At 51.7% G+C, this 15041-nt stretch overlaps 1 protein-coding gene across 1 annotated transcript in view; it reads right to left on the reverse strand.

Annotated features, from left to right (window-relative positions):
* Nucleotides 1–15041, reverse strand: part of LOC143800632 (vomeronasal type-2 receptor 26-like) — a 78738-nt gene that overhangs the window by 11114 nt on the left and 52583 nt on the right. The window contains exon 6 of the mRNA XM_077281200.1: nt 1246–1369. Coding sequence (XP_077137315.1) covers nt 1246–1369 — 124 coding nt within the window. The remainder of the gene's footprint in view (nt 1–1245; nt 1370–15041) is intronic.

Raw genomic sequence — 15041 nt, forward strand, 5'->3', positions numbered from 1 at the left:
CAAACTTGGACCCCATTCGGATGAGTCAGTGTCTTTCTTTTAAATGAAGGATTTTTTCCTGACTCTTTTTTACAATCTAACTATGGGGTTAGTAATGTGGAGGCATTTTACAGACGTCTCTCCATTACTATCCTGTGGGCTTGATGTCAGCAGCCATAAAACAGCTCAAATAAACCTCACAAATGTTACCCCACTTTCTATCACAACAGGGCAAGTTGGGAAGAGCCGGACAAAGTGCCAGAATTTTCTGGGGCAGCTGTGAGATGCTATTTTTAGGCTACGGGGGCCAATATCCATGGTCCCTTACCAACCTGAGAATACCAGGCCCCAGCTGACTGCTTTAGCTTGACTGGTTGTCAAAATTGAGAGGGACCCCACACCCTTTTTTTAAATTATTTATTTAAATCATTTTAAAAAATGGCATTGGGACAACTCTATTCTTGTTAATCAGCAATAATAAAGTTGACAGCTGAGAGTTTCAACCCGCAGATGTCAGTTTTTCCTGCTTTGGTTTTCAAAAATAGAAGAGACCCACATCATTTATTTTTAGATGTATTTATAGCACAGGTGCCAGCTGTTATCAGTGACAGCACCCATAGGCTGATGGTCTCATCAGCCGACGCCTGTGACCGACGGTAAACTTTTTACCGCCGGTCACAGCTGCTGGCTTACATTATCACCTGACAGCATGGGATCTGCAGCTCTTTGATCAGCAGTAGTAATCTTACCGCTGATCAGAGCCACCGATGTTTCTCGTGCTGTTATGCAATGACAGTTGTTGGAAACACCAGATGTTCGGGTTGCCGAACAGTAACACGGACTTCATAGAGAAGTCTGTGTTTGGGATCTGTGACGGAACACTAGGTTATTACAGTGGAGAATGCTTTATGTGCGGCTGTACATTTCAAATGAATGTGCATCTTAGGATTCATGTTCAGTGGAAAACTCCACTGGAGTTGGTGGGCCTCCAGGTCCCATTCTAATGGCAAACATCTCCCTGAATCTCCCTGATGACATCATTACCTACCAATTTTCTTCTGACAGCCGTCTACCCATTTCATGCCAACAGCACAACTACAAATGTAAAATAATCAGTTGTACACAAAAGGATGATTGTCAAATAAAAGTACTTATTCAGAGAGTATAAAAAAAGCTTATAAAATGAAAAAACTGTCTGTGTAAAATTTACTGATGTCTGTAAATGTAATATCAGCAAATTATTCTGGAATGAAAACTAATAAATACCTGTCTCATTAGATATATCCCCATCAGAACACTTCAGACATTCGAAGCAGCACTTATGGCTTCCGTTCATTAGGATCCTTCGATAACCTGGTGGACAGTCCTCAGTGCACTTAGAGACTGGAATCTAAAGCATAAATGATCACATTTTTAAATACAATACACGTGTTCTCAAACATGTGGAAGCTAAAAAACAATAAAATATTAAATATCTGAAACATTTTTTAATGCATTTTGCTATTATAAAAAATTGATTGCTTACATTTGGCTGCTGCCAGAGCAGCTATTAGCAGTTCAGTGGGGGTTGTCAGGTGTTAGATCCCCCACTGATTACTGTGAGGCGCTGACCATGGACTAAAGATTATTGGACATTTCTGTAAAGTGGAGTCCACAGCTCTATGGGTTGCCGACTTTTTCCAGCACGGTGCACCAGTTGCATCAATATTATTGTTATTCTTATATTAGAGATCTGCTTGTTGTGTTACAGTATATTAGTGATTTGCTTGCTCATCAGTTTAGTCTCAGGAATCAATGTTTACATTCAGTGAGGGTAAGCAGAGGAAGACATGCAGGCTAGACCTTATGTACACATAAGGCCAAACCCATGATTAGTAATGAAGGAACCCTATCCATTGTTCTTCCAGCCAACAGTCCCATGGTGTGGATGGGGATGGTAGACCCAGGGGAGCCGTCACTACAGGGGGTGTCATATGTAGTTCCAGGTGATGGGCTTAAGGTACCGTTACTCTAAACGACTTACCAACGATCACGACCAGCGATACGACCTGGCCGTGATCGTTGGTAAGTCGTTGTGTGGTCGCTGGGGAGCTGTCACACAGACAGCTCTCTCCAGTGACCAACGATCAGGGGAACGACTTCGGCATCGTTGAAACTGTCTTCAACGATGCCGAAGTCCCCCTGCAGCACCCGGGTAACCAGGGTAAACATCGGGTTACTAAGTGCAGGGCCGCGCTTAGTAACCCGATATTTACCCTGGTTACCATTGTAAAAGTAAAAAAAAAAAACACCACATACTCACATTCCGATGTCTGTCACGTCCCCCGCCGTCAGCTTCCCGCACTGACTGTGTCAGCGCTGGCCGTAAAGCAGAGCACAGCGGTGACGTCACCGCTGTGCTCTGCTTTACGGCCGGCGCTCACACAGTCAGTGCGGGAAGCTGACGGCGGGGGACGTGACAGACATCGGAATGTGAGTATGTAGTGTTTTTTTTAAACTTTTACAATGGTACCAGGGTAAATATCGGGTTACTAAGTGCGGCCCTGCAATTAGTAACCCGATGTTTACCCTGGTTACAAGTGAACACATCGCTGGATCGGTGTCACACACACCGATCCAGTGATGACAGCGGGTGAACAGCGACCAAATAAAGGTCCTGATCATTACCTACGACCAACGATCTCCCAGCAGGGGCATGATCGTTGGTCGCTGTCACACTATAACTGTCATGTCGGACGCTGTTCATACTAGGGCGTTCGACAGACAGTGGTAATTCTGCTTTTGTCCACTATGCACTCAGTGGCGTCGGCTAGATTTTGTTTAGCTGGTCCGGGGTTAATTTAGCTGGTGCTAGGATTGGAAGCTGGGTCACGCCCACTGCCATTAAATTGTTCTTCTGAACATTGGGCGTCGGCGATTATAGCTTCTGTCTTGTTCTTGGTTATCTCGGTCTGGAGTGGTGGTCTAGGAAAAGGAGTTTTGTATCTGGTGGTGTATATTTCCCTTTGTCATATTTTCCTCCTTCTTATATTTGTATTTGTTTTGCCCTGTGCATTTATTGTGTATTCCTGAGTGACTGCGGCGTGGTGTATATTTTCCGTTATCCTTGTCTGTGCTAACTGTGGGTATTGATTAGTGGTCTCTTCACTGGGTGGTGGGTGGAGGTTTCAGCCTAGGGTTGAAACAGGAGACAGGGTGAGGGTGGAGGCCCAGACATGCACACCATCAGGGTAAACTCTGGGAGAGGGTCAGTCAGGGTTTCCCAGAGTTGAGGGAAATCACAGGGGCCTGGGTTATTAGATTTTGCCTACCTAGGCTCCCCGTGACAATAACGAGATTGTTAGCGGGATCGTTGCTACGTTACAAAAAGCGTGACATTTCAACGATATTGTTAACGAAATCGTTATGTGTGAAGGTACCTTTATGGAATATGCTTCATTCTTTAAGCTAAAAGCAAAAGTTTTAGGGGGAGGAAGGAAAAGAAGCCAAGTTTAGTCAGTTGGGAAAGTGACTTCAAAGGGAGAGGATCGAGGATGACATTCTGAAGCAAATGGATGGATGGCCTATGGAGTTTTGGAGATCGGTTGCCAGCTGGGCTGGACTCACCTGCTACTGGTAAGGGATCTGTCATCTGGATTTCAGGAACTTTCTTAACTGGAACTGTTGCTGTTGGGACACATGGGCTTTGTTTTTGTTACCTGTAGTGTTGAGCGATACCTTCCGATATGCAAAGGTATCAGTATCGGATTGGATCGGCCGATACCGGCAAAATATCGGATCTCGCCGATACGGATACCCGATACCAATGCATATCAATGGGATACAAAATATCGGAATGGTTCCCAGGGTCTGAAGGAGAGGAAACTCTCCTTCAGGCCCTGGGATCCATATTCATGTATACAATAAAGAATAAAAATAAAAAATATTGATATACTCACCCCTCCGGCGGCCCCTGCTCTTAGCGGTGCCTCCGTTCTTAAGAATGCAGAGTTAAGGACCTTCGATGATGTCGCGGCTTGTGATTGGTCGCGTGACCGCTCATGTGACCAATCACAAGCCACGACGTCATCGCAGGTCCTAAACTCACTGCATTCTTAGGAACGGAGGCTGCCGGTTACATCGCTAAGGTCCAGGGTCCGCTGGAGGGGTGAGTATATCCATATTTTTTATTTTAATTCTTTATTTTTTGCATGAATATGGATCCCAGGGCCTGAAGTAGAGTCTCCTCTCCTCCAGACCCTGGGAACCATACACTGGGAACTTCTAATTCCGATTTCCGATATCACAAAAATATTGGAACTCGGTATCGGAATTCCGATACATCAAATATCGGCCGATACCCGATACTTGCGGTATCGGAATGCACAACACTAGTTACCTGTCATCTGAGGGAGAATGGATTGTGACTAGTGTTGAGCGATACTTTCCGATATCGGAAAGTATCGGTATCGGAAAGTATCGGCCGATACCGTCACAGTATCGGAATCCAATCCGATACCGATACCCGATCCCAATGCAAGTCAATGGGACGAAAATATCGGAATTAAAATAAACCCTTTCTTTCCTTGTAGGTTAATTCTACATGAAGGAAAACAACTAAGAATAATGTAGGATGTATTGGGGGAGGTGGCGGAGACATTAAAGGCACAGGGGTTTATCCCAATCAAATAGAATAGCAGTATTTTTAATTTTTTTATGACGTTCGGCGTTAGAAAGAATTTGACTATGTTAATTTTTTATTTATTTTGTCAGATATTGATGTTTCACTACTTCCACGCCCTTCACCCTATTTTTTACTTCTCCCACACTTTCTTCTTCATTATCCTCATCATCAGCTTCTGTGACATCAACTTCTTCACCTTATTCATCTTCTTCTTTTCTACGTATATATATATTTTTTTTTTTACATTGTTCATATTCTTTTTATTTAACTATTATCTTTTTTATATTCAACTTCTTCATCATATTCTTATTTGTGACAGGCATTCCCGTAGTTGTTATCTATAAAAGTTTGAAGATTACACCTTCCGTTCTGCCTGTCACAAAACAGTTACATTTGTCCGCGTTCAGTTTGGCCTGCAGCATCAGGCTTTATCCAGGGGCACCACGAGGAGGAACGGACTCACCCCCATACACTGCTTAGTCTTCTTCTGCTTATAATTTAGATAATATCTTTTGCTCTGATATTTAGTCTTATGCTTAATGTTCTTCTGCTCTTTGTTCTGCAGCCTCTTGTTCTTCTGCTTCTCGGTCTTCCAGGTTGTCGTCGTCATCTCCAGGGTCGTCATCTCCAGGGTCGTCGTCATCGGGGTCGTCGTCATCGGGGTCGTCGTCATCGGGGTCGTCTTCAGGGTCATCGTCTCCAGGGTCGTCGTCATCTCGGTGGTTGTCGTCTCTGGTGTCGTCATCATCTTAGGGGTGGTCTTCCGGGTCATCGTCTTTCGGGTCTTGAACTTGGAAATGTAGCAGAAGGTACAAGAAGGCTGAGAAAATGCCGAGAAACAGCTGATGGAACTGGAACTCGGATGGCTACCCGAAGGTCCAAGAGCCAATGGAACTACCGAGGACCAGCTGACGTTACTGGAACCCGGTTACTAAGCAGGAGGTACCCGTGCCTGAAAGCACTACCAAGGACCACCTGACGTTGGTGGAACTCGGATACCCAGAGGGAGGCACCTAAGCCAAAGGCTCTGCCCGGAACCAGCTGACGGTACTGGAACCAGGATGGGGAGCAGAAGGTACAAGAGCAAAAGACACTGCCGAGAACCAGCTGACGGTACTGGAACCCGGATGGGTAGCCGAAGGTCCAAGAGCCAATGGAACTACCGAGGACCAGCTGACGTTACTGGAACCCGGTTACTAAGCAGGAGGTACCCGTGCCTGAAAGCACTACCAAGGACCACCTGACGTTGGTGGAACTCGGATACCCAGAGGGAGGCACCTAAGCCAAAGGCTCTGCCCGGAACCAGCTGACGGTACTGGAACCAGGATGGGGAGCAGAAGGTACAAGAGCAAAAGACACTGCCGAGAACCAGCTGACGGTACTGGAACCCGGATGGGGACCTATTCAAGCTTGTCTTCCTAGGGCCCCAACTGGCGGTGTGTTAGAGCCCAGGGACAGCAGGAGGAGGAGCAGGGGGAGGGGAGTGTAGGCCGAAGCCTGCACTGGCGGCAGCTTTGGGTGTGTTGTGTCTGCGTGGCTTTTGCAGGACACGTTGCCGGCTACACAGCAGGGGAACAGCTGGCGGTGCTGGACCCCACTGACACATTGGCGAGGTGTTTGGCTCTGTGCAGCCAGCACTTCCGGACAGCAACTAGCGTTGTTGGAGCCCGGGCTCTGCAGGTGGAGCAGAGTGTAGGCCGAAGCCTAATTGAACCGATTTCAAAAGTCACCTTTAACCCCCCCTCAGGGGTTACAAAGTAGAAGAGCCACAGCTTATGCAGCAGCAGTGCTGCGCAAGTCAAAGGTTGCTCTTGTAATTTTTCTCCTTGCACACGCTGAATGGAACACGTATAACATTTAGCCCTTCATACAGTCAAACTGTGTAATGGAGGCGAGAGTTCCCTTTGTAATGAGACGCAGCACAGGTGTCAAGAATCCCACCTTGGTGCTGGGTGCAGCCTCCCGAGCGTTGTTATTTGCTGTACAGGAGTCTGCGCTGTCGTGTTATCCCCTGGCCTAGCGCCGTTAGCGCTGCCCATCTTCTGGCATCATGTAATGTCGGCCGGTGCGGTTCGCGATGACCATGAATCCCAGCCCCGCAGTGTCTTAACATTGTTAAAACACTGCGGGGCTGGGATTCAGGGCCTGGCGCAGCACATATGTTCGCCTCTCACACTCGGGTCCTTACACCCGCTTCAGACTGTGCGGCGTCATCTGATCCCTTATCGCATGCCACGGCCATGAAGCCGCACAGTCCGAAGAAGGCGGAAGGAGAGGAGGGACAGGCGAACTGATGCACTGATCCTGCCCATCAATCACACCCTCGCAGTCCCAATAAATAAGACACCGAGGGGCGTTGTGTGGGTCAGGGCGGCCGCAGAGGCGCAGCCAGCCAAACAATGATGCCAGAAGACGGGCAGCGCTACCAAGGGGGTTGCAGCGTGTCATTACAAAGGAAAGTCACACCACCGGGACGGTTAAATGGTCACACAGAGGACACATTTCAGACGTGTTTTCAGTTCCACATGTGCGAGGAGAATACGTTTCTGAGCCACCTTGCACACATGCAGCATTACCGCTGTACAAGGTGGCTGGATAACGTAAAAACGCCTGGGGGAGGGGGGACAGGTTCCCTTCAATTTCAGTTCTTGTGTCTGCGTGGCTTTTGCAGGACACGTTGCCGGCTGCACAGCAGGGGAACAGCTGGCGGTGCTGGACCCCACTGACACATTGGCTGGTGTTTTTCTCTGTGCAGCTAGCACATCTGGGCCCCAACTGGCGGTGTGTTAGAGCCCAGGGACAGCAGGAGGAGGAGCAGGAGGAGGAGGAGCAGGGGGAGGGGAGTGTAGGCCGAAGCCTGCACTGGCGGCAGCTTTGGGTGTGTTGTGTCTGCGTGGCTTTTGCAGGACACGTTGCCGGCTACACAGCAGGGGAACAGCTGGCGGTGCTGGACCCCACTGACACATTGGCGAGGTGTTTGGCTCTGTGCAGCCAGCACTTCCGGACAGCAACTAGCGTTGTTGGAGCCCGGGCTCTGCAGGTGGAGCAGAGTGTAGGCCGAAGCCTAATTGAACCGATTTCAAAAGTCACCTTTAACCCCCCCTCAGGGGTTACAAAGTAGAAGAGCCACAGCTTATGCAGCAGCAGTGCTGCGCAAGTCAAAGGTTGCTCTTGTAATTTTTCTCCTTGCACACGCTGAATGGAACACGTATAACATTTAGCCCTTTATACAGTCAAACTGTGTAATGGAGGCGAGAGTTCCCTTTGTAATGAGACGCAGCACAGGTGTCAAGAATCCCACCTTGGTGCTGGGTGCAGCCTCCCGAGCGTTGTTATTTGCTGTACAGGAGTCTGCGCTGTCGTGTTATCCCCTGGCCTAGCGCCGTTAGCGCTGCCCATCTTCTGGCATCATGTAATGTCGGCCGGTGCGGTTCGCGATGACCATGAATCCCAGCCCCGCAGTGTCTTAACATTGTTAAAACACTGCGGGGCTGGGATTCAGGGCCTGGCGCAGCACATATGTTCGCCTCTCACACTCGGGTCCTTACACCCGCTTCAGACTGTGCGGCGTCATCTGATCCCTTATCGCATGCCACGGCCATGAAGCCGCACAGTCCGAAGAAGGCGGAAGGAGAGGAGGGACAGGCGAACTGATGCACTGATCCTGCCCATCAATCACACCCTCGCAGTCCCAATAAATAAGACACCGAGGGCTGTTGTGTGGGTCAGGGCGGCCGCAGAGGCGCAGCCAGCCAAACAATGATGCCAGAAGACGGGCAGCGTTACCAAGGAGCTTGTTGCGTGTGTCAATACAAAGTCAAATCACACCTGAGGGACGTTTTAATGGTCACAGAGGACACATTTTAGACGTGTTCACTTCAACATGGGCAAGGAGAATAAGTTTCTGAGCCACCTTGAACACATGCAGCATTACTGCTGTTCAAGGTAGCTGTAAAACATAGAAACACCTGGGGGAGGGGGGACAGGTTCCCTTCAATTTCAGTTCTTGTGTCTGCGTGGCGGTCGCAGGACACGTTGCCGGCTACACAGCAGGGGAACAGCTGGCGGTGCTGAACCCCACTGACACATTGGCTGGTGTTTTTCTCTGTGCAGCTAGCACATCTGGGCCCCAACTGGCGGTGTTAGAGCCCAGGGTCAGCAGGAGGAGCAGGGGGAGCGGAGTGTAGGCCGAAGCCTGCACTCGAGCAAGTTAAAAGGAAACCTTTAACCCCCCCCCCCCCCCCCAGGCGTTTGTAGCTGAAAGAGCCATTGTGTACAGCACTAATGCTGGAAAAGGTAAACTTAGCTCTTTTAATTATGGTCCTTGTACGTGCGGAACCTAACATTTATGAAATGTGAAATGTGTCTCCTCACAGCGTTAAACCGTCCGGTAGGTGGAACTTTCCTTTGTCGTGTGACGCAGCACAGCCATCATTTTTACCCCCTTGGCGCCGTGCGCCGCCTCCTCAGCGTTGTTTGAATCTGTCTGTGACTGTGCGGTGTCACGGCCGTGGCATGCTATTAGGGACCAGCTGACATCGCACAGTCTGAAGAAGCCGTAGGGAGGGGAGTGAGAGGAGAGGATATGCACTGCGCACGGGCACGGATCACAGGCCCGTGGTGGGATTACATTAGACGACACTGCGAGGCGGGATCTCGGCCAGCGCACCCGCACAGGCGCAGCCAGCCTGACACCAAATGAGGTCAGAAGACGGGCAGCGCAACATGTGTGCATGGCCAAGGGCTAACCTAACAGCGCAGGCTCCGGGACAGATTCAAACAACGCTGAGGAGGGGGCGCACGGCGCCAAGGGGGTAAAAATGATGGCTGTGCTGCGTCACACGACAAAGGAAAGTTCCACCTACCGGACGGTTTAACGCTGTGTGGGGACACATTTCATAAGTGTTTGGTTCAGCATGTGCAAGGAGCATCACGAAAAGAGGCACTTTTTCCCTTTGCATCATTACTGCTGCACAAGGTGGCTCCTTCAGTAACAAACGCCTGGGGGGGGGGGGTCAGGTTCCCTTACATTTAACTTGTTGTGCCTGCGTGGCGGTCGCAGTACACGTTGCCGTATACACAGCAGGGGAACAGCTGGCGGTGCTGAACCCCACTAACACATTGGCGAGGTGTTTGGCTCTGTGCGTACAGCACTTCTGGACGGCAACTAGCGGTGTTGGAGCCCAGGGACAGGTGGAGGAGGAGGAGGTTGGAGGAGGTTGGAGGGATTGCCACACACACAGCAGGGGAACAGCTGACGTTACTAAACCCCAATAACAGAGGAGGGACTGTTGACTGTGCGTACAGCACTTCTGGACGGCAACTGGCGGTGTTGGAGCCCAGGGACAGGTGGAGGAGGAGGAGGTTGGAGGAGGTTGGAGGAGGTAGGAGGGATTGCCACACACACAGCAGGGGAACAGCTGACGTTACTGAACCCCAATAACAGAGGAGGGACTGTTGACTGTGCGTACAGCACTTCTGGACGGCAACTGGCGGTGTTGGAGCCCAGGGACAGGTGGAGGAGGAGGAGGTTGGAGGAGGTTGGAGGAGGTAGGAGGGATTGCCACACACACAGCAGGGGAACAGCTGACGTTACTGAACCCCAATAACAGAGGAGGGACTGTTGACTGTGCGTACAGAACTTCTGGACGGCAACTGGCGGTGTTGGAGCCCAGGGACAGGTGGAGGAGGAGGAGGTTGGAGGAGGTTGGAGGAGGTAGGAGGGATTGCCACACACACAGCAGGGGAACAGCTGACGTTACTGAACCCCAATAACAGAGGAGGGACTGTTGACTGTGCGTACAGCACTTCTGGACGGCAACTGGCGGTGTTGGAGCCCAGGGACAGGTGGAGGAGGAGGAGGTAGGAGGAGGTAGGAGGGATTGCCACACACACAGCAGGGGAACAGCTGATGTTACTGAACCCCAATAACAGAGGAGGGACTGTTGACTGTGCGTACAGCACTTCTGGACGGCAACTGGCGGTGTTGGAGCCCAGGGACAGGTGGAGGAGGAGGAGGTTGGAGGAGGTTGGAGGAGGTAGGAGGGATTGCCACACACACAGCAGGGGAACAGCTGACGTTACTGAACCCCAATAACAGAGGAGGGACTGTTGACTGTGCGTACAGCACTTCTGGATGGCAACTGGCGGTGTTGGAGCCCAGGGACAGGTGGAGGAGGAGGAGGTAGGAGGAGGTAGGAGGGATTGCCACACACACAGCAGGGGAACAGCTGACGTTACTGAACCCCAATAACAGAGGAGGGACTGTTGACTGTGCGTACAGCACTTCTGGACGGCAACTGGCGGTGTTGGAGCCCAGGGACAGGTGGAGGAGGAGGAGGTTGGAGGAGGTTGGAGGAGGTAGGAGGGATTGCCACACACACAGCAGGGGAACAGCTGACGTTACTGAACCCCAATAACAGAGGAGGGACTGTTGACTGTGCGTACAGCACTTCTGGACGGCAACTGGCGGTGTTGGAGCCCAGGGACAGGTGGAGGAGGAGGAGGTTGGAGGAGGTTGGAGGAGGTAGGAGGGATTGCCACACACACAGCAGGGGAACAGCTGACGTTACTGAACCCCAATAACAGAGGAGGGACTGTTGACTGTGCGTACAGCACTTCTGGACGGCAACTGGCGGTGTTGGAGCCCAGGGACAGGTGGAGGAGGAAGAGGTAGGAGGAGGTAGGAGGGATTGCCACACACACAGCAGGGGAACAGCTGACGTTACTGAACCCCAATAACAGAGGAGGGACTGTTGACTGTGCGTACAGCACTTCTGGACGGCAACTGGCGGTGTTGGAGCCCAGGGACAGGTGGAGGAGGAGGAGGTTGGAGGAGGTAGGAGGGATTGCCACACACACAGCAGGGGAACAGCTGACGTTACTGAACCCCAATAACAGAGGAGGGACTGTTGACTGTGCGTACAGCACTTCTGGACGGCAACTGGCGGTGTTGGAGCCCAGGGACAGGTGGAGGAGGAGGAGGTTGGAGGAGGTAGGAGGGATTGCCACACACACAGCAGGGGAACAGCTGACGTTACTGAACCCCAATAACAGAGGAGGGACTGTTGACTGTGCGTACAGCACTTCTGGACGGCAACTGGCGGTGTTGGAGCCCAGGGACAGGTGGAGGAGGAGGAGGTTGGAGGAGGTTGGAGGAGGTAGGAGGGATTGCCACACACACAGCAGGGGAACAGCTGACGTTACTGAACCCCACTAACACATTGGCGAGGTGTTTGGCTCTGTGCGTACAGCACTTCTGGACGGCAACTAGCGGTGTTGGAGCCCAGGGACAGGTGGAGGAGGAGGTTGGAGGAGGTTGGAGGGATTGCCACACACACAGCAGGGGAACAGCTGACGTTACTAAACCCCAATAACAGAGGAGGGACTGTTGACTGTGCGTACAGCACTTCTGGACGGCAACTGGCGGTGTTGGCGCCCAGGGGCAGGTGGAGGAGGAGGAGGTTGGAGGAGGTAGGAGGGATTGCCACACACACAGCAGGGGAACAGCTGACGTTACTGAACCCCAATAACAGAGGAGGGACTGTTGACTGTGCGTACAGCACTTCTGGACGGCAACTGGCGGTGTTGGAGCCCAGGGACAGGTGGAGGAGGAGGAGGTTGGAGGAGGTTGGAGGAGGTAGGAGGGATTGCCACACACACAGCAGGGGAACAGCTGACGTTACTGAACCCCAATAACAGAGGAGGGACTGTTGACTGTGCGTACAGCACTTCTGGACGGCAACTGGCGGTGTTGGAGCCCAGGGACAGGTGGAGGAGGAGGAGGTTGGAGGAGGTTGGAGGAGGTAGGAGGGATTGCCACACACACAGCAGGGGAACAGCTGACGTTACTGAACCCCAATAACAGAGGAGGGACTGTTGACTGTGCGTACAGCACTTCTGGACGGCAACTGGCGGTGTTGGAGCCCAGGGACAGGTGGAGGAGGAGGAGGTTGGAGGAGGTTGGAGGAGGTAGGAGGGATTGCCACACACACAGCAGGGGAACAGCTGACGTTACTGAACCCCAATAACAGAGGAGGGACTGTTGACTGTGCGTACAGCACTTCTGGACGGCAACTGGCGGTGTTGGAGCCCAGGGACAGGTGGAAAAGCAGAGGAACACAATGTAGGCCGAAGCCTGAGAAAGTCGAAAGGGAACCTTTAACCCCCCCCCAAGGCGTTTGTAGCTGAAAGAGCCAGCTTGTGCAGCACAAAAGATGCAAAAGGAAAAGGTGGCTCTTTTCATCATGCTCCTTGCAAACACAGAACTAAACACTTTTAAAATGTGTCCCCTGAAGCCGTGAAACCGTCCCGGAGGTGGGACTTTCCTTCGTAATATGACGCAGCACAGCCATCATTACTACCCCCCCGCCGCCGTGCCCCGGCTCCTCAGCGTTGTTTGATTCCGTCCCGGAGCCTGCGCTGTTATGTTATCCCGTGGCCAGGCACACTTAGCGCTGCCCGTCTTCTGACATCATTTGGTGTCAGGCTGGCTGCGCCTGTTCGGCCGCGCTGGCCGAGAGCCCGCCTCGCAGTGTCTTCTGATGTAATCCCACTGGGGGCCTGGGATCCATGGCCATGCGCAGTGCATATCCTCGCCTCTCACTCCCCTCCCTATGGCTTCTTTTTCAGACTGTGCGGTGTCACGGCCGTGGCATGCTATTAGGGACCAGCTGACACCGAACAGTCTGAAGAAGCCATAGGGAGATGAGTGAGAGGTGGAGGTTCAGATATGCACTGCGCATGTCCATAGATCCCAGGCCCCCAGTGGGATTAAATCAGAAGACACTGCGCCGGGGGGGTAGGAATGACGGCTGTGCTGCGTCATATTACGAAGGAAAGTCCCACCTCCGGGACGGTTTTACGGTATCAGTGGACACATTTTATAAGTGTTAAGTTTTGCGTGTGCAAGGAGCAAAACCAAAATAGCTACCTTTTTCCTTGTGCAGCATTACTGCTGCACAAGGTGGCTCTTTCAGTAACAAACGCCTTGGGGGGGGGGGGACAGATTCCCTTACATTTCAGTTGTTGTGTCAGCGTGGCGGTCGCATGACACATTGCCGGCTACACAGCTGGGGATCAGCTGACGTTACTGAAACCCAATAACACTGGGTCGTATGTTTTGACTGTGCAGACGGCACATCTGAGCCTCAACTGGCGGTGTTGGAGCCCAGGAATTTAAGTTCAGGTGGTAGAAAGATGAACACAACAGGAGACCTGGATAACGTATACAGTGACCTAATTATTTAATCAGGAGGAGGAGTGGCAAATTCCTGCGAGATCCAGGCCTTGTTCATTTTCAGGAAAGTAAGCCGGTCAACGTTATCGGAGGATAGTCGCATGCGACGGTCAGTTAGTACACCACCTGCAGCACTAAAGACACGTTCCGATAATACACTGGCCGCAGGGCAAGACAGCACCTCCAATGCATACTGGCTTAGCTCTGGCCATGTATCCAGCTTTGAGACCCAAAACTTGAAAGGGGAAGAGCCGTCTGGGAGTACAGCAAGAGGGCAAGACATGTAGTCTGTCACCATCTGACGGAACCGTTGCCTCCTGCTGACTGGAGCCGTCTGTGATGGTGTAGACTTTTGTGGCGGGCACAGAAAACTGTGCCACAGTTGGGCCATACTGGTCTTGCCTTGGGCAGAGGCACTGCTTCTGCTCCCTCTTTGTGCAGAGCCTCCACCACTGCCTGGACGCACTGAGCTGCTTTGGAATGCACTAGCAGCACTTCTCTCAGTTGGAATGGAGAAGATGATGGAACTGACCAGTGTGTCTTGGTACTCCCGCATTTTTCGCTCCCGGTTCAACGGTGTGATGAGGCTTTCTACGTTGTCCCGGTAGCGAGGATCGAGGAGGGTGAACACCCAATAATCAGACATGTTGAGAATGTGGTCGATGCGGCGGTCGTTTCTCAGGCACTGCAGCATGTAATCCACCATGTGCTGCAGACTGCCAACTGCCCAAGAAACGCTGTCCCCAGCTGGAGGCGTGATCTCTGCCCGCTCGTCATCACCCCACCCTCGCTGTACACACTGAGTACTGGACAATTCGGGAACTCCCTCCTCTGGACGGATGTCTTCCTCCTCCATTGACTCCTCCTCATCCTCCTCACAAACTGTCCCCTGCCTACGCGTTTGTGAGGAACCACGTGGCGCTGACTGTCCAGAAGATGATGGAAGTGGTGAATCCTCATCCTCCACCTCTTCCACAACATCATCCCTTAGCGCTTGCAGTGATTTTTCAAGCAGGCAGATAAGGGGGACAGTCATGCTGACTAGTGCATCATCTGCACTCGCCATCCGCGTGGAATAATCAAAGGGACGCAAAACCTGGCAGACATCCTTCATAGTGGCCCACTCTGTGGTTGTGAAGTCTGTACGGCGCTGACTGCGAC

The sequence above is a fragment of the Ranitomeya variabilis genome, chromosome 1 (assembly GCF_051348905.1).
Source record: "Ranitomeya variabilis isolate aRanVar5 chromosome 1, aRanVar5.hap1, whole genome shotgun sequence".
In the NCBI taxonomy this organism is placed as follows: domain Eukaryota; kingdom Metazoa; phylum Chordata; class Amphibia; order Anura; family Dendrobatidae; genus Ranitomeya; species Ranitomeya variabilis.